Source organism: Eretmochelys imbricata, chromosome 19, assembly GCF_965152235.1.
Source record: "Eretmochelys imbricata isolate rEreImb1 chromosome 19, rEreImb1.hap1, whole genome shotgun sequence".
Lineage (NCBI taxonomy): Eukaryota > Metazoa > Chordata > Testudines > Cheloniidae > Eretmochelys > Eretmochelys imbricata.
This window is the reverse complement of record NC_135590.1, coordinates 15,472,447-15,498,129: the sequence shown is the minus strand read 5'-3', so window position 1 is coordinate 15,498,129 and position 25,683 is coordinate 15,472,447. Positions and strand designations below refer to the sequence as shown.

Below are 25,683 nucleotides of genomic sequence, written 5' to 3'. Positions count from 1 at the left end.
TTGTGTGATATTCGACACTCTGCAAATATGGATCTCTCAGCTGGAGAGGATCAGTTTGGTTTATACATTGCCAACCCCAAGTGTTCAAAAATTGTGAGTCAGGACCCCAAAAAATCATAAGATTTAAAAAAAAGTGTTCTTTTTATTTATCTTCTGGTTCCTGAGTCTTTAGGTTAGGCTCAGGTCATGTTTTCAATCTTTTTTCTACAACTATGAGGAATAGGAACTTAGTTTTTAAATGTTGAAAGCTGAGATGGTCACCTAATAACATCATTCCTGGAGCAGGGGCTTTAAAAATCCCACACCGAAATATCATGGGGTGTTGTGTATTGGGTAGATCAACTTAGTCAGGGTGTGTGTAAAACTCATTTGGGGTGTGTATAAGGCTGGGACGCCCAGTCAGGGTGTACATATGGTGTCCTCGGCGTATCCGTGAAACGCTAGCTCTCTGTCTTGCTTACGGGCATGCGGACGAACTGCCTTGGATCTGGGCTTGTGTTTAACACAGACAGCTGCCCAGGAGAGAAGGCCCAGGGCCCAGTCTAGCTGAGCCCCAGCACAGGAGCTGATGCTGCGCTGGTTGCCACTCAGCCTGGAGCAGGGACAAGGAGGCTCAGCAGCAAGCTGGGCCTGCCTAGCCATCCCATGATGCATCGCGCCGTCCCAGTGCCCAGTGGGCCGCCATGTTGTCGGAGTGAAAGGCAGGGGGAGAGGCAGCCAGCGAGAGGCCTGGGGGGGGCTGAGATCCAGCTTCATCCTACCGCTCCGCCCGTAAGTATCCGGACTGGACCGGGACTAAATTGGGCCCCACACCCCAGGGGACCAGTCGGTGGGGTCATATTGAGGTTAGGGGCTCGAGGTGGGGGTTGATGCGGCCCCGAAAGGCAGCCCCCGCCGGTCGCTGTGCCTGGGTCTCTCCTCTCGCTCTGTTCCTTGTACATGTTTTGGAGTCAGAGCAAGGCCCCTATTGTTATCAAAGGAAGGAGGGAGGGGGAGTGGGGAGGTGCAGGGGGCCCCATAATGTGTCCTAAATCCCTCCACTCCCCCCCCCCACAAACTCCATTAACCCTTATTCTTGGGTCCCTGTGAAGTTGGGGCAATCCCCTGCCCTGATCCTCCTGGGGGGAGAAGAAATCATCCTTATTTTGGGGGGTGCAGGGGGTGGATTCAAGCTATTTTGGTTTAAAAAAATAATACCCGAGTGGGGGTTCTTCTCGGCATGTAATTCATCGTGTGCATTTTAACCTGGCTGTACGGCGCCGCCGGGGGGGGGGGCGGAAGGGGGGGGGAATTCAGTAAATGTGATAAATAGCGTCCAAACCTTTCGTAGCTTGTACACAGTTCAGATTCCTATCAACAGGAATTGCTGGGAAACTGTATGTGTGTGTATGTGTATTTATAGGTGTGTGTGTGTAATGTATATAAGATATACCTGGGATTTCTGGAGGTGCATGCATTTAATTCTCAAAAATAAAAAAGTGATCCATTTTTATTGTCATAAGTGTCCCAGTATTCCTACGGTTTGTGTTTTATCTCTGTAATGGTTGGGATTTTTTTGTGTGTGTAAGCCCTGTTGTTTTTTTGGTGTGTGAGAGTCTGTAAGAGAAGGTCTTTATCATTTCAAGTGGAAGGGAATAAAACACACACAATACTTTCCGATGTGCTATAAGTACATAGTGCTGTTCTCTCTTCGTCCTTACTCCCTCTGTAGTATTTGTGTTGGATCATTTTTAATTAAGCAGTTTTGTTTTGAAAAGAACAACATTGGAACTTGTTCTTTACCCCACACTGAGAGAGACTCCCATTTTCATTTTTTTCTGTTCAGTGCTTAATAACTTGGTTCCAAGTAGAAATTTTATTAAGCAGATCATGAGTAAGGAATTTCCTTTTACTGAGAGGGTGGGTGGTTTAGCATTTGTCTTATGACGTGTTTTAATGCTGGTTTAAGAAGTTTAGTGGGTTATCAATTTACCCACTTCCTGCTGTGTCTCCTTAGGTTTTAATGAAAATGTGAACTTTTACGTTTTTGTACACCAGATGCCTCTTAAACAATGGGTAAGGTGGCTTTGATTCGTAGTCTAACTTTAGGAATCTGTAAAGGCCTCTATTTTTCCATAGTTTAATTTTGCAAAATACATTTTTTAAAATACTACTGCAAACTTTTTTAAATCGGAGCGCTTGGAGATCAGTTATTGAGTTCTGAATTTATTAGTAGTAGTTATGCTACATGAAGAATACAGCTATTTTTTCTAAGGCCATCGCTTCTTGTAGTTAGAATTTGTTTAGCTGTGTCCCCAAAGTTATGTTGCTTACAGACAGGAAATTACATGCAGTCTTATGGTAATGATAACATAAAACATCTTGTTTACCTGTGTGTGTGTGTAAGGGGAAAGAAACGTATGTTAATAGTAATTTCACTCTGGCAATCCCTTTTTGTAATGTCCTATAGGAGGCTGTTTATTTTGTAAATGAATAACACTCATGGGAAACTCTTTATATGGAAAATACAGGAAGAGTTTGAAAAGTAAAAGAGATTGAGTAGCTATAAGACACTTGCAGTGATGAGTTGCAGCTGCTGGTTAGTTAACCAGTATGTGTTGTGTAGGTGACTTAACATATTTCTGATGCTCTGTATGCTTTGAATGACAGTATTCAGCTGTGTGCTACATTTATCACAACATTTCTGTTAAAACATATCTCAGAACTAAACTGGAACTTCCCATCATGCTTTTTTCCCCCTTTGCTCTCTTTCAAAATGTCTCCTGTGCCAAGTTTTCTGTTCTGACTTGAGATTGCCATATCCATGTTAAATGAAAGAGGAGGTTTCTGAGAATACAGACAGTTGTACAGAACGTAATAATGCTCTTGTTAGCTCTTGCCTGGGATTTTCTAGTGTCAAGAAAATAATAATTTTATAACACTTTCTCCTCCCCGGTGAGATTTGAGGGAGCAAGTGACAGCCCCTCAGATGTGGGAAAGATAAAGCTTGATCACCCCTTAACTTCAGGAGTGGTGATGGAACCTCTAAAAGGTATTTTATGTAAATGTAGATATGTAGCATGCTGAGGCTAAAGAAGGAGCAGGTCTCAAACATAGAAAAGGGCAGGTCCCTTCCCCATTAAAAGCTTTGAAAATCAGGATGCTGCATTTCTCCGTATCGTGTGGGGTATCACTTAGGTCATTAAGGGAAATCCCTCAATTGGGCCACAACTGCCAAACCTTTTATTGTTACTTCTCAACTATGTGCTATTATCTATCATGGCCGTAATAGAAAATGATGGCATATTAGTTGGTTAGAGCATTTGGAAAGTTTTTAAAAGAAAAATTAAGAGGGGATCACTGTCTCTGAGTGATTAAATCCCTGCTAATTTGCTCTAACTGGGTGGGGAGGGAATGGGACTGCAGATGACAAAATTTTGTGAATAAGGAAATTAATGCTGCAAAGATTTATGCACATGCTTAACTTTGTGCTGTGAGTAGTCCCATTGATTTCAGTGGGGATATTCACAGTGCATAAAAAGAAAAGGAGTACTTGTGGCACCTTAGAGACTAACCAATTTATTTGAGCATAAGCTTTCGTGAGCTACAGCTCACTTCATTGGCAGTATGCATCCGATGAAGCTCACGAAAGCTTATGCTCAAATAAATTGGTTAGTCTCTAAGGTGCCACAAGTACTCCTTTTCTTTTTGCGAATACAGACTAACACGGCTGTTACTCTGAAACCTGTCACAGTGCATAAAGTTATTCACATATGTGAATCTTTGAAGGATTGGGACCATGGGAAGGTTGGGGGGCGGGTTGTGCGTGTGTTTAAGACTGCCTCACAATATATTTTTCCATTTATTTTGACAGGCGTTGGTTCAGTTTTAGTTATCCATAACATTACCCCACAAGTACCTAAGTACTTTGCCATCATCATCATAGTATGAGTCCCTTATAAGAAATTAATGATAGAAATAATCTATCTTTCTTCTTCCTTCTGTAGGAGAGTTTGATTCATTTAGTTTTTTTTTTGTTTGCTTTGTGTGTGAGTAGAACTTACTATAGGAAAGCTAAATAGTGTATGTTGGTAAAAGAGTATCTTGTAAAAATAATAAAGCTTTAGTAATGAGACCTCACTATAGTGCTGTATTTGAGAAGTGGAATGAGACTACCAGGTTTTGTGGTAAGATTTACATCAAAGTTAGAACCAATGAGGTTTTGCTAAATAAATTTATTTGTCTGTACACCTCTTTGAACATGTAAAGTGGTGTGCATAAGTGCAAAGTTACCCGTTTACATTGCTCTAGGAAAAAAAAAAAGAAACTTAAGGAGAGGAAAAAAAATCCTATTACTGAAGTTTCTATAGTCAGATTCCGCTAACAGATGAATAAGAGAAAAAACACTTCACGTTGTTAGGGAAAATCTAGATGATTTTTGAGCAAAATTAAGATTTCTGTTTGTTGCCATCTTGCACTCCAGTGCAGTTATGAAGTTGTTCCTGAAAGTCACTTGTAGAATTTGATGGTTATTAAAAAGTAGTGTGATGAAAAGAGGAGATAAAGGTTCCCTTCAGAGCCCACAGAACTGTTTGCAGGTTTGGGCCAAAGTTTTCAGTCAAGATATGCTAGGGAGAGCCATATCATGAATGTGGAAGTTGACTTCCTGCATGATGGTATGCAGTTGTGATGATAATGAATGAGGGGCAAATTCTGCTGTCAGTCCATCTTTGTTAACTATTCATGATATTTGTGGGTTTGTAGTTGGGTGACCAGGGCAATAATTGACACGAAGTTTAGAAGTCCGAGGTCTGTTTAGCATTTTTAATAGTGCATGCATTTCTTCTGACTTAAATACCTGATTGTATATATATATTTTTTTAATGGGGTGGGAATTACATAAAGAAAAAAAAAGCACTTTACCATCAAGGTGTACAGAATCTTCTGTGGTATCACTGTCCGTGTTGGATTATTGATCTTTTTGCTTTCACAAAACAAAAAAGGCTTACCACAGCAGCATGAAATCAGTATTTCATACTGTATCAGAACATTTTGGGGATAGTGATTTATTAACTGATTAGCAATATTATTTACCCACTTATTGTCATAGTATTCTGGTCGCTGTGTGGGATGGATTCTATTTTTTGCTTTGTTTGCTATGCTAGATAGTTTCTACAGTCAGAGTTTAGTTTTTTTCTCTCCCATCAGTAACTGAATTGAGGCTGTCGGCTGATCTAGCTCTGGAACATTCTGTTGGTGTCCCAGTCACTAAGAGGTTAGCTGCTTTTTTCTTCAGGGAATCTCCCATAAATATGTGTGTATATCTTACTGTCTCATGGCCAAAGCCAGCCTTAGTGTTTGCAACACAGTGCAAGTTATGTTTGGGGCATGACTAATAGCATGTGTACAAATAATATTTTAGGTTTGAATTTGAAAAACTGGCTGCTTTAAGTTTTTTTTTGGTTTATCTAACTATTGGAAGTAGTAATCTAGTAGTATTTACATGCAAATGACAGATTCTGTAGCAGAACTGCCATTAATATAGAAGTTTATAAACATTGATGTTGTATTTTGAATTCCATTACATGCCCCAGGTTTTTCTCCCCGAGAAGTTTTCAGTGCTCAATTTTAGATTAAACTGAGACAAAATTTTAGTGTGCTGACCACACAAGAAATTTCACTTGCACAACTTGGTGGTCTGATTCCAAGAACAGGCAACTGTGAATATCTTAGCTGTATTGGCAGCATCTTGTAGAATTAACTGTTGTTTTGGCTAGTGTGTATTTTTAATATATTTTACTGAAATGAAGTTTGTTAAATTTAGCTTTCTGAGATATGGGTCAGTTGTGACTAACAGGAAAGCATAAACATGTCAAAAGAAGTAAAGATTTTTTTCTTGACGTAGGCAATGTGTGCTTAATCAGTTATTAAAATGATTAACCATGGAAAACCCTGTGTCTCCTTAGGTGTTGGTGGAATGAGCGTTGCGTGTGTTTTGAAGAGAAAAGCAGTGCTCTGGCAGGACTCGTTCAGCCCCCACCTGAAGCAGCACACACAAGATACAGCTAATCCCAACATGCCTGTTGTTTTGACATCTGGAACAGGGTCCCAGGCTCAGCAACAGCCAGCTGCAAATCAAGCGCTTGCAGCAGGGACCCACTCCAGTCCTGTCCCTGGATCCATAGGAGTTGCAGGCCGCTCTCAGGACGACGCTATGGTGGATTACTTCTTTCAGAGGCAGCATGGTGAGCAGCTTGGGGGAGGAGGAAGTGGTGGAGGCGGCTATAATAACAGCAAACATCGCTGGCCTACTGGGGATAACATTCATGCAGAACATCAGGTAATAATAAAATTTTAAAAAAAATTCAATATTTCAGACTGAATACATGAACAAATCATGCTAGGATTGCTGCTTTTAATGAACCTTCTTAAAGCTTAAGCCGGTTATTGTGTGGTTTGGATGGTGTCAGCCAGACTTCTTTCTTTTCAGAATTTGAATGCCTCACTAGTTATAAATGAAATGTTTTCTCACTCTTGATGGTGTTGAACTGGAAATCCCACTGCACTCTGTGACAGTAGTTAAAATGAATCTGCAAAATTCATCAGTCCTCTTTATTGATTTTTGTATGTGTGAACCAGTTTAGTGTTCTTTGTTGCTTCTTATCAAACCTAATGCTGTAGTTACATTATTTTTTATGTAATGGTATTACAAAACTGTGTTGTCCTTTAAAGCATGTAGGAATGGTGAAAGCTTCACACTCTAATACTGAAATGTACACAGTTCTGGTACTTGTCTGCAGCACAAGGAGAAGTGAGGGAAAAGGGGCAGGGCATGGTTAATTGAATGAGGAAGAAAGCAGTTTATAAAAAACAGTTGTTTCACCATGTGCTAAGGAACAGAACTTTGCTTTCACATGTATTTAATGTCCTAAAGAATAATCGGATACTTCTACTGTGCATATAAATGAAGAAAGAGAAAAGAGAATTTAACCATTAACCAATGGTATGGTTTAAATCACAGCATAATTTTATACGCTGGGGCTTAAACAACTGCATGTACCACTGCTTAGCTATCTGACTGTGACATGTAGGGGTAACTCTTCAAGTACAGGGATGAACTAAAAAACCTGCTTCCTCTAATAAGGGAGATACAGCAACAGCATTTAGAGGTAAGCATGTTTTTTGAAGTCAGTGGTTCCCAGAAATCTCTTAAAAGCAGCAGGAACAAAGCTTCTGTAACCTCATTAAAACCTCAGCATTGCTTACATAGCTTTTTGGTTTTCTGTCAAAATAGAAAAAAAGATTGTTTAAATTCACTATTTAAAGGAGCATGGCCAAAATTTGACTTAATATTCAACTTGTTAGAACTTGGTGTGACACCACCTCCATTCTCAAAGAGCTAATTTATTTAAAAGTGAATCACCCTATCACAAAGTTTGAAAAATAAACCAGAAATTAACCCCACGTCCCTCTAGAAAAGTGTTCTGCTTTCTCCGCAGGGCTGTCTAACAAGTAAACACTATGGTGAAAATTGTGCAATTTGAGTAATATCAGCACATGCATAAGCAAAGAGGTAAACAAAGAACTGCATTAATTTCAGTTCCCTAAGAAGCATAGGATGAAATCCAGAATATGAAATAGAGCTAGGAAAAAAGTTGGCAGTGTCTTTTTAAACTTATTTTTAAGAAATATTATGCCTAATTATTTCCTCCATGCAAATACAAGTATTTAGCTAAAATGTGCGTGAAGAAAAATGATAGGTTGGACTCCAGTCTGGAATGACTGCCATTAGTGTGTTTAAAAAAAATCATCTAACTGAAGATTTGAGTAATGATAAAAGTTGTATTCCAGCTTTATCTGTTAACTAAATCTTTTGACGTAGTTAATGTAGGTCAGAGGATGATTCTTATCTACTTCTTAAATATTTTATGGTCTCTCAAATTTGCTGCTATTAAGTGATAATCAGTAGGCACCAAACACTGGTTACACATTGGTTGGAGTAGCATTGGGATATTTTGTGTGAGGATGGCTTTGTCATGCTGAAATGCACAAATGAGCAAAATTCTCAATCCTTGCCCCCCAAAAGGTAGCAACGCCACCAAAAATGGTAGAAAATTGCAGCTATAAAAAATTATATCCTGCGGTTTCTAGGTGTCTGCAATCTTCACTGCATTCTGTAGTAGTCTGTAAACTTTTAAGCTTTAATTTAAAAAAAACAAAACTAATTTGACCTGTTTCAACTGTTTCAAAGACTTATTACGCTGCCACAAATGTACTGCTGCTGTTCTTTTGCAGAAAGCTCTCGAGTTAAATAACAGCACAAGTAACGGCTTATTGAAAAACATGTTGTTTGAAAATCTAGTTGGGGCTGTTTAGTTTTTTTTGTTTTTTTTTTTAAAGCATTTATGTGTAGGATTTTTGTTTGGTTTTGTTTTAAATCCCAAACATGAAGATATTAACTGCAAATATAATCTAACATTAAGGCTGCCATTTAGTATCACAAAGTCAGGAAATATACAGCAGTATCAATTTAGCGGTTTTGCAAGTATATAACATTTTTTTCTGTTTTTTCATGGTAGCTTCAAATATTACTGTTGTGATATATATGCTTTACAATACTCCACCTTAACACGCTTAATTTCGTTACGACCATAAGTGTTTAGTTTCCTAATATTGTGGTTTCAACTGTGCAGACTTAATGTTACGTTAACAAGTTAACCAGTTTTTGCATTCAGCATATCCTTTTTTAATTACATGAAATTAAAGGTCAATTTAAGGTCATCGGTATGGTATGGGACAGTGACCTGTGTTGACTTGTTTTGCACCTTATCCCGCAGTGATTTCCCAAATGTTCTAAGTTGTATGACTTTTGTCATTTCTTTCCCTCCTGGGCCCTGATCTTGTAAGATGTTCCATGTGTGTACAGGTGTCTGCCAACATACGCTCGCAGAATCAGTGCCTTAGTCCTGTATATATCATCTTGGGTCATGTGTCACTCACTTTTAAGGAGGTGGAAGGAGAATATCTGGGGTCCAGGTTGGAGGTATTAAGTTCTCATAAGATGACTTGAAAAATCGGAACAGGTTGATAATGAACAGTAAAGGATTAAAAATTAGGACACAATTTAAAAACCAAATTTTTAATGAACAAATAAAACTCCCGCCTTGTGTAGTATCTTTTCACTCCTCTTTTGTTGGTATGGTATCTGTTTAGGGCCTGATCCACACCCTTTAATCTCACTGCAGTCAATCGGAATTGAAGGGTGCTGAGCACCCTATGGGTCAGGTTTTCAGATTTGTAAAGTCTTTGAAGCGGGGACCATCTGGCTGTGTTTGGACTGTGTATCCATATCTGCAAGTGGTATAGGGCTTGTGCTGCAGACAGTAAAGTGGAGGGCGGTGCTGGGCATCAAGTGAGAAAATCAGTGGTAGCGGAAGGTCGTGCAGGTTAATTATGCGTTAATACAGTTTAGCGTGAAATGTGTAGGGTTTAGGAGATTGTAGCTAACGGTGGGAAGATTTTGATATTTTTTTAAATGGCTGCTTCCTAATCCCTGTTCCTGTGTCTTTGTGTCAACTGTTCAGACGTAACCTGTTGTCAGCACTTTGGGGCTGGGAGCTCTCTCTCTCTGTGGCACAGAAGACACTTATGCAAATTCAGTAAATAACATTTCAGCAATGGTTATATAACACGTGTGTTAAAGTAAATGTACAATATGCTTGCTTTTCATTGTTTAACATGTTTTTATTTTTTCACCTGTCTGCTGCTGCTGTTTCCTCCTTGGAATGACAGCTGTAAAGAATTCAAATGGTGGATGGCTTTGACAGGTGTAACCGGAGAACACATTTCTCAGTGCTCCAAAAGAAGTAGACAGTGTCATCCTATTCCAAACAATAACCTTCAAAATGGAAGAAAAAAATGTGTCTTCGCTCAATTGCTATTTTATATGTAGTTTTTCTAACCTTTCCTCTCTCCCCTTCAGGAAAAAATCTCAGTTTTTCTGGTTAGTAAAAATGTTATCAACCAAGACTCCGTTCTCATCTTGGTTAATCTGGTGCATGTGGTGTATTTTATAAATCCAGTATTGCTGTTGTGTACAGATACTGATGTAACTGCTTTTGAAAGGTTCCTGATCTCAGACATACTATAGCAGAGGTCGGCAACCTTTCAGAAGTGGTGTGCCAAGTTTTCATTTATTCACTTTAATTTAAGGTTTTGCGTGCCAATAATACATTTTAACGTTTTTTAGAAGGTCTCTCTCTATGTCTGTATATTATATAACTAAACTGTTGTCGTATGTAAACAAGGTTTTCAAAATGTTTAAGAATTAAATTAAAATGCTGATCTTACGCCGCCGGCCCACTCAGCCTGCTGCCAGCCTGGAGTTCCGTTCACCTAGGCCGGCAGCGGGCTGAGTGGGGCCTACGGCCAGGACCCCTGCTGGCAAGGGGCAGGCAGCCAGAACCCCAGACCGGCAGTGGGCTGAGCGGGGCTGGTGGCCAGGACCCCAGACTGGCAGTGGGCTCAGCCTGCTGTCGGTCTGGGATTCTGCCAGCCAGGGTCCCGGCTTCCGGCCCCACTCAGCCCGCTGCCGGTCTGGAGTTCTGGCCCTGTCCACATAGAATAGGTGCCTACTTTCTCCCTGGTTCTAGCCATTCTCTTCCTCTCTCTGCACTGAGATGAGGGTGGGAGTGTGCTGAGAACAGGGCTGGGGGTGAAGGAGCAGGCTGGGGGTTGGGGTGCAGGTCTGGCCAGGAGCTAGAATGAGGGCGAGGTCTCAGGGTTGGGGCAGGAGGTTTGGGTGTGGAATGCTTACCTGGGCAGCTCCCATTTGGTGCGAGGGGTGCAGGTGGGAATGTGGGTGTGTGTGTGCAGGAGCTCCTGTTTGGTGCTCAGGGTGGGAGTGGAGATTTGGGGGGTGCAGGAGTCAGGGCAGGGGGCTGGGTGTGTGTGAGGGGGGTGCAGGAGTCAGGGCAGGGGGCTGGGTGTGTGTGTGGGGGGGGGTGCAGGAGTCAGGGCAGGGGGCTGCGGGTGTGTGAGGGGGGTGCAGGAGTCGGGGCACGGGGCTGGGAGGTGCGTGGAGGGGGGTGCAGGAGTCGGGGCACGGGGCTGGGGGGTGCGTGGAGGGGGGTGCAGGAGTCGGGGCACGGGGCTGGGGGGTGCGTGGAGGGGGGTGCAGGGCAAAGGGCTTGGGGGTGCAGGGGTCAGGGCAGAGGGCTGGGGGTGTGGGGGTGCTCCCAGCCCCCTGCCCTGAGCGGCTCACGGCAGGGGGCTGGAGGGGATATGCCCGGATTCCACCCCCTTCCCCAAGGTCCCCGGAGCAGAGAGCACGCTGCGGCTCCACTTTTACCTCTCCCCCTCCGTAGCAAGGGCCCTCAGCTGATCAGCCGCAGGGAGGGAGAGGAGGAGGGGCAGGAACCCAGCACCCTCGCTCGGGGAAGAGGCGGTGGGAGGGGGAAGCTTGCCTGCCCTGCAAGGAGAGAGCGGTGGGTGGGGGCCTGAAAAGAGCAGGCCGGGCCGGGCTGGGCAGGATTTTTAGTGGCACGCTGCTGTCTGCCCGGAGCCGGGCAGACAGCAGCATGCCATTAAAAATTGGCTCGCGTGCTGGGTTTGGCACGCGTGCCGTAGGTTGCCGACTCCTGCACTATAGCAATGGTGCTCAAACCCCATTCCCAAATAATGGAATGTGGCCGCGCTCCCCACCCCGATTAATAGCCAAGGCTTCATCAGCAGCAGAGATTTGCTGAAGGTGGACCTGGGGATGGGACTGGGCATGGGGGAGGAGTTGGGGATTGAGATGGAGTTGGTCTGGGGGCAGAGAGGAAGTGTGGGTGGAGCTGGGCCTGGAGGCAGAGCAGGACTGAGGGCTGAACAGGTTTGGGGGAGGAGTGAGGCTGGTAGTGGAGCTCCCTCCCCACCCCCCCTAGGGAGGGCTGGCTTCAGCCCTGCTGTGCCCCCTTCTCCCCCCCATTCCTCCATGCCCCCATAGGGGGACTCACCCCCACAGTTTGGGGACCAGTGCACTATAGGTTGATTTCCTAAAAACCCGAAGGGTCTAGAAGTAACTACAAAACAAGTATCTTTTTGTCTTTAAAATTTCTTGGCAACAAGGTCTGCTCTGCCAATATATTTAACCTCTAAACAGGAAAAGGATGAAAGTTCAATGCGTATTTTATGTCTGTTGACTTTTTAGACTATCTGCCCAGGTTGCTGTTGTGATGGTGTTTTTTGTTGTAGCACTTATCCAGAAAAATTTGAATTGAATTTGAATTGAGACCAATAACTCATTTCACATAAGTCACTAAACAGATATCACATAGGAGTTCACATAGGAGTTCTGATGACTACCAGTCTAGGCTTTATTTGGTCTGATGCTGAAAGACCACGTATCTTATTACAGATCCCTGGAGCCACCAAGTCCCAGTACAAAAAAGGCACTTGGCTTAGAGATCTTAGAAGAGTTACCTTTAGCACTTAACGAAAACTAAGAAAAGCTACTTTTTCCCCCTTGCACACAGATGTTACAGGGAAATGAAGACATTGACCATGATCTTTCAACATTTCAGTCAAGTGTCGCTGTTCCTTAGTATTCAGTGATATCCCCTTCTAAATTACAGTAAATGCAGGGCTTTATGTCCAAATTACAGTAAATGAGTAATACGGAAGTCTGTAATGGTTTGAAGATGCAAGAACAATTTTTAGGGATTTACTTTCTTTGAGAGCTTCTTTAATTAGCTAATCCCTGCAGCATTCTTCTGTCCCTAGTTATCTCCTCACATCTGAGGAATTATCCATGCACTCAGTAAGAGAAATATAGTGAGAGTGGCAGGGTGAGGATTGGAGTTCATTTTGGGTTTTGTCTCTGTGAAGCCCTCTGAATGGGGAGCACTGAACTTCTTAATCAATACTTTACATTTAACTGGGCATAGAATCCAGTTCTCCTGACTCCTCACTTCTCTCCAAATCCACTATTTAAACCGTGCAGCCTCCCTACTATGTTTCACTACCACATGGATCTAGACTGTTCTCAGTGGTAGCTGATGCCAGAACAAGGAGTAATGGTCTCAAGTTGCAGTGGGGGAGGTTTAGGTTGGATATTAGGAAAAACTTTTTCACTAGGAGGGTGGTGAAACACTGGAATGTGTTACCTAGGGAGGAGGTGGAATCTCCTTCCTTAGATATTTTTAAGGTGAGGCTTGACAAAGCCCTGGCTGGGATGATTTAGTTGGGGATTGGTCCTGCTTTGAGCAGGGGGTTGGACTAGATGACCTCCTGAGGTCCCTTCCAACCCTGATATTCTATGAAGGGCTAGGTTTGGTTCTTGGGATGGCAAACAACATGGTCAAGGCTTGCTTAAGGAGGGGATCACCTCCTCTTCCTCTCAAACGATCTGGGAAGCCAAGCAGAGACAGGCTCCAGTGTTGCTCCAAAGGAAGTGCTGTTTAACTGTAAGCTTTTTCGGCCAGAGACATTTTTGGAAAGGGCCTAGCAGAGTTTAGGTGCTACTGCAATCTGGCCCACATTGCCAAGGAGAGTCACTGCAGCTTGAGGCAAGAAAGAAATCCTGTGACCGCACATTCAGTATTCAGTTGTTTGCATATTTAATATCTGTAGTCTTATACCATGAAACAGCCTTTCAAATTAATGGAATTTCCATTGGAATTTCCATGTACTTTCATGGTAAGCACAATAGCTGGGTGTTATGGTAGCAGTGAAATAGTTGACAGTGTTACCATTTAAATTATTTGGCTGCGAAGTTAACACTGTGTTGAAATGAATGCTTGAAATTTAGAATATATCATCTTCTTTAGAAAACCTTAATCTACAGGGACTGGCTAGTTCTTCAGGATTTGTTGATATTTTTGTTTTTGAGTCTGTAAATTTATATTGGCCCTGCTAACAATTAAATCCATTACAAGGTACCTAGCTTTAATTCACAGAGCACACCTGATCACTTGTGCAGTCTTTGTGATTTCATTATATGGTACCATATCCTTTTAATCTACTTGACTCCTGCTTGCCTAGGAAGAACAAAAATACGCTTTTTCTTCAACTGATCTTGAAGTTAAATACTGTGCACAGATTTAATATGTGGGGGTTTTGCTTATTTTAATTTGTGGGGTGTGTGAAGGGGTATGTTCTAGTAGTTCTATAAAATCAAAGTAAAAAACTATTATTAACGAACCAAAAACAGCAGTTTAACAAGACTGTCTGTCTTAAGTATTTCCATAACTATTAACCATCTTGGCTAAATGCCATGTAAAATATTAGCCCGTCTGTAATTTTAATAGCATTTTGCTTCAAATGCTAATGGTAGTAGCAGTTCTAATTATGAATTCTTTACTACAAAAATAGTAGTTAAAGCTTCTAATCCTGTCTGATACTTGCGACTTCACATTCTTTCTCTCCTGACTATTGTTATAGAAGAGGACTAAAAATAGTACAGTAATCAGTTGATGGAACAACATATTTTAACCCTGGCACCTAATTGCCATTGACAAGCCTGTATGGGGCTTTTTTGTCACGAATTGGTAAATGTTGTCTCTGGTATTGTGTATAGCATTGCATGTATGTTACAGGCAAGACAAAAAGAGATGCGAGTCAAAATCTCCTCTAGACTAACTAATAAGAGCAGTTGGCTGCTGCTGCCTATGTACTATAAACCTTCACAAAGGGTTAGCTTAAAATTTTTTTTGTTGCAAAAGGTTTGTAAACCAACCTTCTTTATATCCTAAAACAGTTACCTTGAACAATTCAGACATCTCCACTGTATGAAGTTACCTTTCATTCCTGGGGATTAAAAAAGAGATTTAGTTGCATAGTGCTACAATCAGGCTCAACATTTTCATATTACTTGTCCTTGCTCTCATAATACTGATAACTTTAAATTTTCAGTATATGCTACAATTTGAGTATTGTGTATTACTAGAATACATAAGTTTTTTCTACTTTAAAAATTCAGCAAATTTTTAAAAAATGTAATGGAAGACTATTAACATTCGAGATAGCCCATATGTAAATTTCACAAGATACTTGGGTAGTGCAGTGATTGTCATACAAATGCATATAGGTCAAAAGTAAGCAGTATTAGGGATACTGTTTCTTGGGGTGAGCATCTGCTTGTGTGATTACACCACAGAGGTAAGTGAGAAGGCCAGACTCAGGTGCCTCAATCTTAAAATAAACTATTAATCATAAAAACAGAAATCAAATACTTTATCCATCCAGACAGATAACAAAAGAAACTCTTTACTCTTTATTACTTTCCAGGAATAAAAAATAGAAAACTGATGCTACAGTTAGACTGTTTATATAGCACCAAGAAGTGTACTTTAGACACAAGGGAGGTATTCCTGGCCGCCCTTACTTCAGTGGGAATTTTGCCTTTGATAGCTGTTGGGTCAAGATTTCACCTGAGGTTATTGACCTGATGAATGTACTGTGTCTGGTCTTGAACCTGCCAAGCAATCTGTATAAGTGGACTACCAAGCTTGTGCAAAGTCTCGCTGAAATTAGTGCAGCTCTCTCCATCTCTTCAAGATTGGGGCCAATATCCTCAATGATTCAAGAAAGAACATATCAATTGGAGTTGTAATTCAGATTGATTGCTTTGAGCGGCCAAGTGATGCAAGGCCTTATGCTCAACGCCATGGCATTTCTCTGTTGGATGTAATGAAGAACTGGTTGATGGTAGCCATTAATGACTTCCAGCATCACAGTATCCCTATCTCAGTTCTGCTCATCCCCCCCATGCAGTTTAAAATCATAGACATGTAGGGCTGGAAGGGATCTCAAGAGGACATCCAGGCCAGCCTCCTGCACTCAGTCAAGACCAAGTCAACCTCCTAGACTATTCCTGACAGGTGTTTGTCCAGCCTATTCTTAAAAACCTCCAGTGATGGGGATTCTGCAGCCTCCCTTGGAAGTATATTCTGGAGCTTAACTACCCCTATAGTTAGATATTAATATTGAACCTAAATCTCCCTTGCTGCAGGTTAAGTCCATTGCTGTTTGGCCTACCTTCAGTGGACATGGAGAACAATTGATCACCGTCCAGTTTACCCTACTCCAGTGGTTCCCAAACTTGTTCCGCCGCTTGTGCAGAGAAAGCCCCTGGCGGGCCAGGCCAGTTCGTTTACCTGCCGCGTCCGCAGGTTTGGCTGATCGCAGCTCCCAGTGGCCGCGGTTCGCTGCTCTAGGCCAATGGGAGCTGCTGGAAGTGGTGGCCAGTACGTCCCTTGGCCCGCGCTGCTTCCAGCAGCTCCCATTGGCCTGGAGCAGCGAATCGCAGCTACTGGGAGCCGCTAACGGCCGAACCTGTGGATGCGGCAGGTAAACAAACCGGCCCAGCCCACCAGGGGCTTTCCCTGCACAAGCGGCGGAACAAGTTAAAGAACCACTGCCCTACTCTATTTGAAGATTATCAGGTCCCCACTCAGTTTTCTTCTCTCAAGGTTAAACATGCTCAGTTTCTTAACCTAGCCTTACAGATCATTTTAGGTGCCCAGTATTGGACACAATACTGCAGCTGAGGCCTCACCAGTGCTGAGTAAAGCGAGATAAATACCTCCCATGTCTTGCATACAACACACCTGTTAATACACCCCAGAATAAGATTAGTCTTTTTTGGAACTGCATTAGATTGTTGACTCATATTCAATTTCTGATCCAGATCCTTTTCAGGACTACCACCACCTGTCTGGTTATTCCTCATGTTGTAATTGTGTATTGAATTTTTTTTTCTTCCTAAGTGAACTATTTTGCACTTATACTTCATTGAATTTCATCTTGTTGATTTAAGACCAATTCTCTAATATGTCAAGGTCACTTTGGATTCTGATCCTGTCCTTCAAAGTGCTTGCAACCCCTCCCAGCTTGGTGTCATCTGCAGATTTTATAAGCATATTCTTCACTCCGTTATCCAAGATGTTTGTGAAAATACTAATATCAGATCCAGGACCGACACCTGAGGGGCTACACTAGATACGCCCTCCCAGTGAACCATTGGTAACTGCTCTTTGAGTATAGTCTTTCAACCTTTACGCACCCACCTTATAGTAATTCACCTGGACCACATTTCCCTAGTTTGCTTATGACACTGTTATGTGGGTTTGTGTCAAAAGCCTTAATGCAATTGAAATATTACATCTATTGTTCCCACCCATCCACTAGGCCAGTAACCCTGTCAAAGAAGGAAATTAGATTGGTTTGTCATGATTTGTTCTTGGCAAATCTATGCTGGCTGTTCCTTAACCCTATTATCCTCTAAGTGCTTATTCAGTAATTTGTTCCAGTAGCTTTCCAGGTACTGAAGTTAGGCTGATTGTTCTAGAATTCCCTGGTCCTCTTAGTTTCCCTTGTTAAAGATAGATACGATGTCCTTCTCCAGTCTTCTTATACTTCGCCTGCCCTGCATGAGTTCTCAAAGATAATAGCTGACAGTTCTGAGATTGTTTCAACTAGTTCCTTAATTACTCTAAGACAAATTTCATCAGGCCCTGCAGACTTGAATAAATCGAATTTAAATATTTTTTAACCTGTCCTTTCCCTATTTTTGGCTTGTGTTCCTTCCCTCTTGTTAATATTAATTGTCTGGTGTATCTGGTCACTTTTAACTTTTTTAGTGGAGACTGAAGCAAAATAGGTGTTAAAGATCTCAGCCTTCTTGATGTCATCAGTTATTAGCTCTCCTTCCCTGCTAAGTAGAGGACCTATGCTTTCTTTAGTCTGTCTTTTGCACCTAATGTATTTAAAGAATCTCGTCTTACTGCTTTTTTTTATGTCCCTTGCTAGGTATAACTCATTTTTTCCCTTACACTTTCTGATGTTTGTTTCTACATATTTGTGCTATTCTTTTCTACTCTTCCTTAGCAATTCATCCATGTTTACACTTTTTTGCAGGATTCTGTTTTGATTTTCAGGTCATTAGAGAGCTCCTGAGGCAGCTATATTGGCCTCTTCCTATCTTTCCTTCGCATTGTTATAGTTTGCATTTATTCCTTTTGTACTGTCTTGAGATACTGCAAATTGACACCCCAAATGACTTCTCACTCTAGCAGAAAGAAGATAAATAAGAATAGTGGGGAGGAAGGGGAAATGAGGGCAAAAAAAAGGGAATGGGGTGCATACAAAGTACCATGGAGGGGGATTCAGAGAGTACCCCTATTGGGGAGTTTGCAGGAAGTCCCTGAAATAGAGGGGGATAGGAGGTGGGGTGGTGGTGGGAATGAAACAGTCCCATGTGTGTGCAATGAACTTTGCTTACAGCAATTACACAGTGAGACCCTCTATTTTAGTTTAGATTATCCTTGGATGCTCTATTTAACGCAGCATCAGTGGAAATAGATGACAGTTTAAGTCCTGTTCAGACATCCTTACCACTAATAAATGCAGAAATTCAATCTCTCATTTAATATCCTCCACTACCAAAGAAAAAACAAACCCTGAAGCTCCCCCAGCCCTAATAGGGAAAGAATACATAAAATTCTTCAAGAAGATCTAATATTTATTTATGAAGCAAAAAGTCTGTACTAAGACTTCCAGGAAAGAAGAAAATTATTTGACTCTCAAGGTGTGCGTGTGTGTTTTTTTTTTTTTACTCTTCTTCCTGTCCCCCCCGCCCCAAAAAAAAAAAAAGTTCAAGGTCCACTCCTGGTCATTTGTAAAAGTGGCTAGCAGTGTGTCTGGCATGATGGAAGCATTCTTGTTATGAAGGGAGAAGTCCATCAAATGTGGCCTAAGGGATTTTGGATGAAGTTAGACTTTCTGGGTGGTTTTACTACTTGTTTGTGTGGGAGAAAATAAATCTGACATAAATTACATTTCTTTAAGGTTATTACGGTCTTTTAATATCTTAAGACACTTAAGGATCACATGTTAAATGAGACTTGGTATCATACTGCAGTACTTTTAAATGAAATTCATACGAAGAGACTGTAGCATCCAAATTTTCTCAATGCAACATGCAAAGTTTACATCAAGTGGCTAGCCATAAACATTAAAATTTATTTTAAATTAGCATTCAAGTTCCTTGCTAATGGTTGTCATTTTGATGAAAACTGACTTATTCTGAGACACCAGAAATATGGGAGCTTAACTAAACTAAACACTGAGAAACTAAAAAGTAGATCTGATGCTGCATTCACATTGGTTGAACAAGAAGTTATGTGAAGCCACTGTTGAGAGTGGTCCAAAAGACAGCTTGTGGCGCTGTTTACCTATGTATTTAACCTTCTGGCTTTTGATTTACTGACAACAGTGTCATTTAGCACCATGGTCCTCGTCTTCGCTAGAGAATTTTTCTGTGGGACTGCACAGGTTGGAGTATTGACAGTACTAGAGCACGTTAATCATGATGTTTCAGGTGCACTTTGTTTGCATTTTTTGTCTCTGTGCGCGCTAGTGCCCATGCTACAGTATTGTAGAATGAATGTGCTCTGAGTGCCTTTCCCACAGTTCCTAGCACAACTCCATGAAACAGTGGCTTGTGGTAGATTTCAAAAGGTTTTATGTGATCCATCACGGGTACAGGAGAACTGTGGGAGAAGAGGCCATATTCCTCAGGGAAACGTCCCCAAGTCCCCCATTGCCAGCTCCGTTTCTAGTCCCTTTCCCAAAATGGAGTTCAGGATGCCTGGTTCTTGTTCCTTGCTTAACAGGAAAGGCTTCTGGAATGTTTCAAAAAGTTGTCATGAGTTGGCTAATGAAGGAGGTATGCTGAGACTGCCGCCTAGCCTGCTGACCAATATAATCTCATTGTTTCCTTGTACTCCTCGTGTGTGTACATCTGTTTTCTGCTGTCTAGCAGAGCAGCTATTGGGGGGCAGGGACTGTCTCTTTTTGTTCTGTTTGTACAGCACATATTGGTCCTGGTCCATGACAGGCTCCTAGATGTTATAGTAATGTAAATTATATTTCTGCATTAAGTGCAAAGAGCCAGAGACTGGAAAGAGTGGTTCATGTGAGTTTGTGATGCGGTAGTTGTGCACCCACCATCTGGCTAGATGGCAATGTGCTGTTTTTACAAACAATCATTAGTGGGTGGATCTTGCTTTTGGGTCCTACCACAATTCCATACAGGTACATTAAAGTTATGCTCAAGACCAGTAATGGCTGTATAACTTCAGGCTAAGGAAGGCTCTGTGTCTCTGGTATGCTGCCACTGAAGTTCCAGACCATCATGATGAACTTCCTTCAACTTGAAAAAGCAAGTTGCAATTACCCTCTGTAAACTGGCTACCTTAGATACCTACTGGTTAGTAGGTAACTGGTTTGGGATTGGGAAGTCCACCAGTGATTGCTCTTGTTGTGGAAGTCTGCAGGGCAATATATAGTATTACATAGGCATGGGTTCATGGTGGCCAATGAACCAGAGATGATTAGGAAATTTAAGTACTTGAGTTTCCTGAATTCTGCAGTAACTATTTATAGAACCCATTTGCCTGTTCTGTCGTCTTCACCCCCCAACAAAACAAAACAAAAAAGGGTTAGGGTATGTTGCGGAAACTTGCAAAGACACAAGTTCAGGGGGTACAGAATAATGTTATTCATTCTGGAGACTGAAAATAAGATGGAGATGTTTGATCCACAGTGATTTTCTTCAGGGACTAATATGTCTTTTATCTGCCTTAATTTTTATGACATGAAAGTTGACTTAACATTTTCAATTAACAGTGGACTTTCAAGACAGCTGGGCTGGTGTCAACCTATGAAAAGCTGGACAAGCAAGTAGCTATACTTGAAGCTCTTAGAACAGTCAGCAGAGCTTTGAGCAAATAAATGCTCTGGGCACATGCTTTCAAAATGATGGCCAGGAACTTTGTGTGGAGCAGTGAAGTGACTGGAATTCGTAGAATATGGTGTGACGTAGCTTGGTTCATTTTTATGTATAAAAAATATTCTTAATTCATAATGATACTTAGCCTTAGTGGAAGTTTGTAGATAATTATATAATTCAGGCATTGTGTTTTTTGGGCAGGGTTATGTATTGGATGGTGTTAAGAAAGATTAATATTAAAGGAACAGTTCTTGGAGGAGTGAATGATGTGCAAAATACTCAGCCCTTGTTTTCAAGAATAAACTTTATTATACACAAACACTTGCAGGCCTGTTTGCATTATCAGAAGGAATGTATCATGTAGAAGAGGGTGTAAGCAATATATTGTCTTACAAGTGCACTCATTAGGAGACGCATTTTCTTCTTGCGAAGGGGTGGAGTGCCTGAGGAAAAGTTGTGAAGGAGCTGAAGATGTGGGGCAACTGTAATGCCTTCAGGCACTATAATAATAGTTAAGGGGCCAGTTGCAAGGTCAAAGCAGCAGTCAGTTTTTCTTTGTCTTTAATTGCTCATTAAAAACTTCCGCTGCAACTGTCACATGTTCTCCTAACATATCTCTGCACTATCTGTATTTCCAGCTACAGCAGAACCTCAGAATTATGAACACCTCAGGAATAGAGGTTGTTCGTAACTCTGAAATGTTCATATCTCCGAAAAAAAGTTATGGTTGTTCTTTCAGAAGTTTACAACTGAATATTGACTTAATGAAGTTTCAAAGTGTATTGTGCAGAAGAAAAATGCTACTTTTTAACCATCTTAATTTAAATGAAACAAGCACAGAAACAGTTTCCTTACCATGCCAGTTTTTTTAAACTTTCCCTTTTTTTGGGTAGTTTACATTTAACACAGTAACGTATTGTATTTGTTTTTTCTTTTGTCTCTGCTGCTGCCTGATTGTGTACTTCCAGTTCCAAATGAGGTGCGATTGACCGGTCAGTTCGTAACCCTTTTGTTCATAACTCTGAGGTTCTACTGTAGTTAGAAGGCCCTCATCACTGTAGTATCTGAATGCTGCAGAATCACTTCTTTGTCTGCCTGTCTGTGCTGGTCTTGCCTTTCTGCATTTTTCAGCATTCTTGTTCTGCCTTTCAGTGATGATCCTTTTATTTTATGCACCTCAGACTCCTAATTCAATCCCCCTCTCTTCATTTCTGGGTGCAGTTCCATGAATAGACCTCCTCTGCTCTTCCTCTTCCTGGATATCCTTCTTTATCAGGTGTTCCATCTCTATGGGTTTGATCCACCTGCCCCCTTCTGAGATATCGATTGTGGAGTAGATATTTTTTGGGAATAGGGAAAGGTACACAACCTGTGTTTATTAACTATTATTTTAATACCCCACCCATCTGAATTTTAATTCCTCACTCAAGTTGCAACTTCAGTTTCAGATTCCAGTGCCTTAGGAGCTGCTTTCTTTTTGGGATGGAAATGTAAAGGACCTATGACTAGCCTTCATGCACAGCTCTTACAAACATGAGGGGTGGTGGTGGTGCTGATTTAATGCCAGAAAAGTGGGGAAGACTCATGGGGAGTCCTCTGGTGATAGTCTTGGAACATGGAGTAATACAGGCTACTTCATTATAGGCTGACTGGAAAACGTCTCTGGAGGGAACTGTTTGAGAGAGCAAGAGGAAGGACTGATAATCTGTACTAGATATTTGCATAATGATATTGGAGGACTGGTTATGTGAGCTTCTGTGGGTGTAATTTGACTTGCCCAAAAACTTAACTGTAAGGCAGGAGGACTTGCTTTATGAAATATTTTCAGACATAACCGTTCAGGATTGGGGAAAAATAGGGGTTAGAATTAGGGATTGTAAAATATGAAACGGTTAACTGGTAAATATTAGTCTTACCGTTAACCCATCTTAACCGTTAAACGCTTGCACGTTGGCTGGAGCAGCCCCGGCGCTGAGCCAACTAGCTGGAGTGGCCCCTCTCTCTTTAACTGGTTAAATGATATGATTTTAGTAGTTTAAACAGTTGTCTTTTAAAATATTTACATCCCTAGTTAGTTCTGTCAGTCATTTTCACCCTCAACTCGTGCCCTGTGATAGCAGAAAGATAATAGCAACATGCTACTGAAGTGCCATGGTCCAGCATATGGACTGACTCAGTCATGAAAGGAAAGTGTGTGTGCCATACTGAATAGTGTATATTTTTATTGCAGAACGTTATCCTGTTTTTAGATTTGCAGTTTGTTACTTTTTTGCATTCCTCCTCCCCTTTTCCTCCATTAAGTGCAAGTCCAGCCACATTGTGTGGGCCAGCTAGCCACGGTAAATGCCAAGTCAGGCACTTCTGCCTTGACTGGGAATAACAGCCCTTGTAACCAAGATAGGGGAATGTCAAGATTTTGAAATTATGGAGTAACTGTCCTGGAAGTGCTGACGATGAGCCGTTACAGCTGCTGCTTGTGCCATGGAGGCAGGGACTTTGGGGAATGTTGGAGATCAGTGGAATAGGAACTTGTGGGGTAGAGGGAGAGGTGAAGATTTACGCCCTCATGAGGTTCCATCTGCCATTTTATAAACACTAATGGAATTCGTAAGAACTCTAAAATTTCTTTGCTGTGCTCCTGACCCTGCAAATTCTGCCCTGGTTGGTAAATATTAAAATCAAAGGCTACAAATAGGTGGGCTTGTCAGAATTCAGTTTAAATTGATTGCTGTCAGTAAACATCAATTTCAGCTGACACACTGAAATTGATGAAAAAATACCCCTTGGTGCCTGCCTGCACCTTGCGTCTGCAGGGATTGGGTGTCACTGTCCCTGCTGCTGTGCAGGGAGTCTGCTGTCACGGCCCTGCTCACTCACCAGTCAGGATTGCGGGGACTGACCCTGGACAGGAACTGTTCCGCATCAGGGTGGCTTCCCCCATGACCAGGGGCTTGTCCTCTTCCTTGCAGCCTGGACTGGGGGTCTCTGGTTTGCCAGCCCAGGACCGCAGCCTCCCCCAGACCTGACTCTCAGGTGTCTTGGGCCTTGCAGTCCCACTGTCAGTGCTGTCCTACCTCTAACCCCAACCCTTCTCCCCTTAATTTCCCACAGCTGTAAAAATAGTTAAAAAATGTTTTAAAAAAATTAAAAATCAAATTCTGCCAAGACTCATATAGACTATAGAAAAGGGCTCCTTTGCTCTCCGTTTCTTCTGAACTCCTCAGCTTGGCTGCTGTCTCCACTGCCCTGGCGCCTGCCACACCTGCAATAAGACATCTTGCACATTTTATTGGGAATCTAGTCCAGCTTGTTGGTTCCCTGGCCTGCATGGCTTCTGCAATCAATTTTTTCTTCTGCCTCAGGATTAAGTCAAGAGGCGCTTCCATGCTATCTAACAGCACCCCAGGCTTGTGGAAGGGTAAGTCCAAGGGATTTGGTCCATTTCCTCATGTAATCGGGAAGTTTTTGAGATTTGGAACTGCATCTTGAGTCATGTATCTTTATGTGAAATATGTTTGCTACCTGTGGAGATGCCACTCCAGCTGCTTAACATAGACTGAGCGAAATGGCTATGACCCAGTTGAGCTGGCCCTGGACCATCATCTCTCCCTAGAGCTATACCAGTCATGCCTAAATGTCTGCCTCTGACCAGCTGGCAATTGGATTATATAATGGTCTCCATTGAGATGTGGTGATATGACAAATTTATTGACCAGAGGTGGTAGGTAAAAGATGATGGTCACGGTGAAAATAACTCTCAACTGAGCTCCATGGCACAAGTAATGCCGTTTTTACAGGTATGCCTTCTGGCCAGTTTGAACCCTGTGCAGTGGAATTGTGAAAATAGATCAGAAAGACACCTAAGCAGTGAGTGACCTATGCACTGAGACACATTCATGGCAGAACTGTATTGCATGTGATCTCAGCTTACACTGAGACTGCATACTTGGAGATTGGCATGGTTCTCTTGGACCACTTGGTGGTTAATCATGTTTGAAGCAAATGTAATTCAGATGGTGGCTGTAGTACCGGTGCACCATTATGAGCACTTTTCTGTGTACACACAAATTATGTTACTGGCTTAAGTATATGGTGGCAAACTTGTCAAATGTCTCTAATCTAGACAAGGCTATGATGGGTTCCATCATGGTGCTCAAAGTTAGTTAACCTAGTTAAACTTTGTAAACTTCTCCACAGATATCCCTCCCTCCAACCTTTCTGCCTTGAAAGTTTTGTGACCATAAAAACAGGTAGAAGCATTTTAGGGCTTTTGCTAAGTAAACAGACGTCTTTATTTTGTTTGCATTTGTCTATAGTGTACTTCTGATGCCTTCCAGTTAATTCACAGAATAAACCTTAGGATACCTTTTTGTTAAAATTGAAAAGGTAGCTGAATGTACTTCAGAGTAGCTGACATTTTCTGCTGCCGTTGGAAGTGAGAAGGCACAGCTTTGAAGAGAAATGAGGTGGCATGGGTTTTAGACCTCTGCAGACATTTGCAGGCCATTTGACTCGTCTTCCATTCGGTGGAGGAGGTGTCTTCGCCACAGAACAGCATGATGGGGCAGCCTTTTTTCCTAAGAGGAGAGAGATTAGTACACAGTTAGAAAGCAATACAGCTAAGCCAGTTCTAAGACAACATCATGGAGTGTGTTCGGCTGTTACGATTATTGTGCTGTTGTTTGTGTGTTAAGTCAAGAGGAAACGAGTTCTTTCTGTTTCAACATCAACAGTAATGCGTGACACAGTTCCTGTTCTACCTTGGTGGGTCTTGCGATTATTGGCAGATTTGCTGGCCTCGGAGCTTCATGGCAGCCCTCAGCTTGGCCGCTTTTCTGAATTCACAGGCCAGGTCGACTCCTCCTGTGTCTGACCAGGATTTGGGGGGAACCCAGGCCTGCCCTCTACTCCGGGTTCCAGCCCAGGGC

The 25,683-nt window shown here is 42.0% G+C and overlaps 1 protein-coding gene across 8 annotated transcripts in view; it reads left to right on the top strand.

The window, feature by feature from the left end:
* Nucleotides 1–662: 662 nt before the first annotated feature.
* The window catches only part of PUM1 (pumilio RNA binding family member 1), a 131,348-nt gene continuing 106,327 nt past the window's right edge, over nucleotides 663–25,683 (top strand). For 7 of the 8 annotated variants that reach the window (XM_077837704.1, XM_077837699.1, XM_077837703.1 and 4 more), the window contains exons 1-2: nucleotides 663–771; nucleotides 5,946–6,319. In XM_077837704.1, coding sequence (XP_077693830.1) covers nucleotides 5,957–6,319 — 363 coding nt within the window. In that variant the 5' untranslated portion in view covers nucleotides 663–771; nucleotides 5,946–5,956. Of the gene's footprint in view, nucleotides 772–5,187; nucleotides 5,255–5,945; nucleotides 6,320–25,683 lie in introns of all 8 variants that reach the window. The other variant, XM_077837697.1, reaches the window with a different exon arrangement.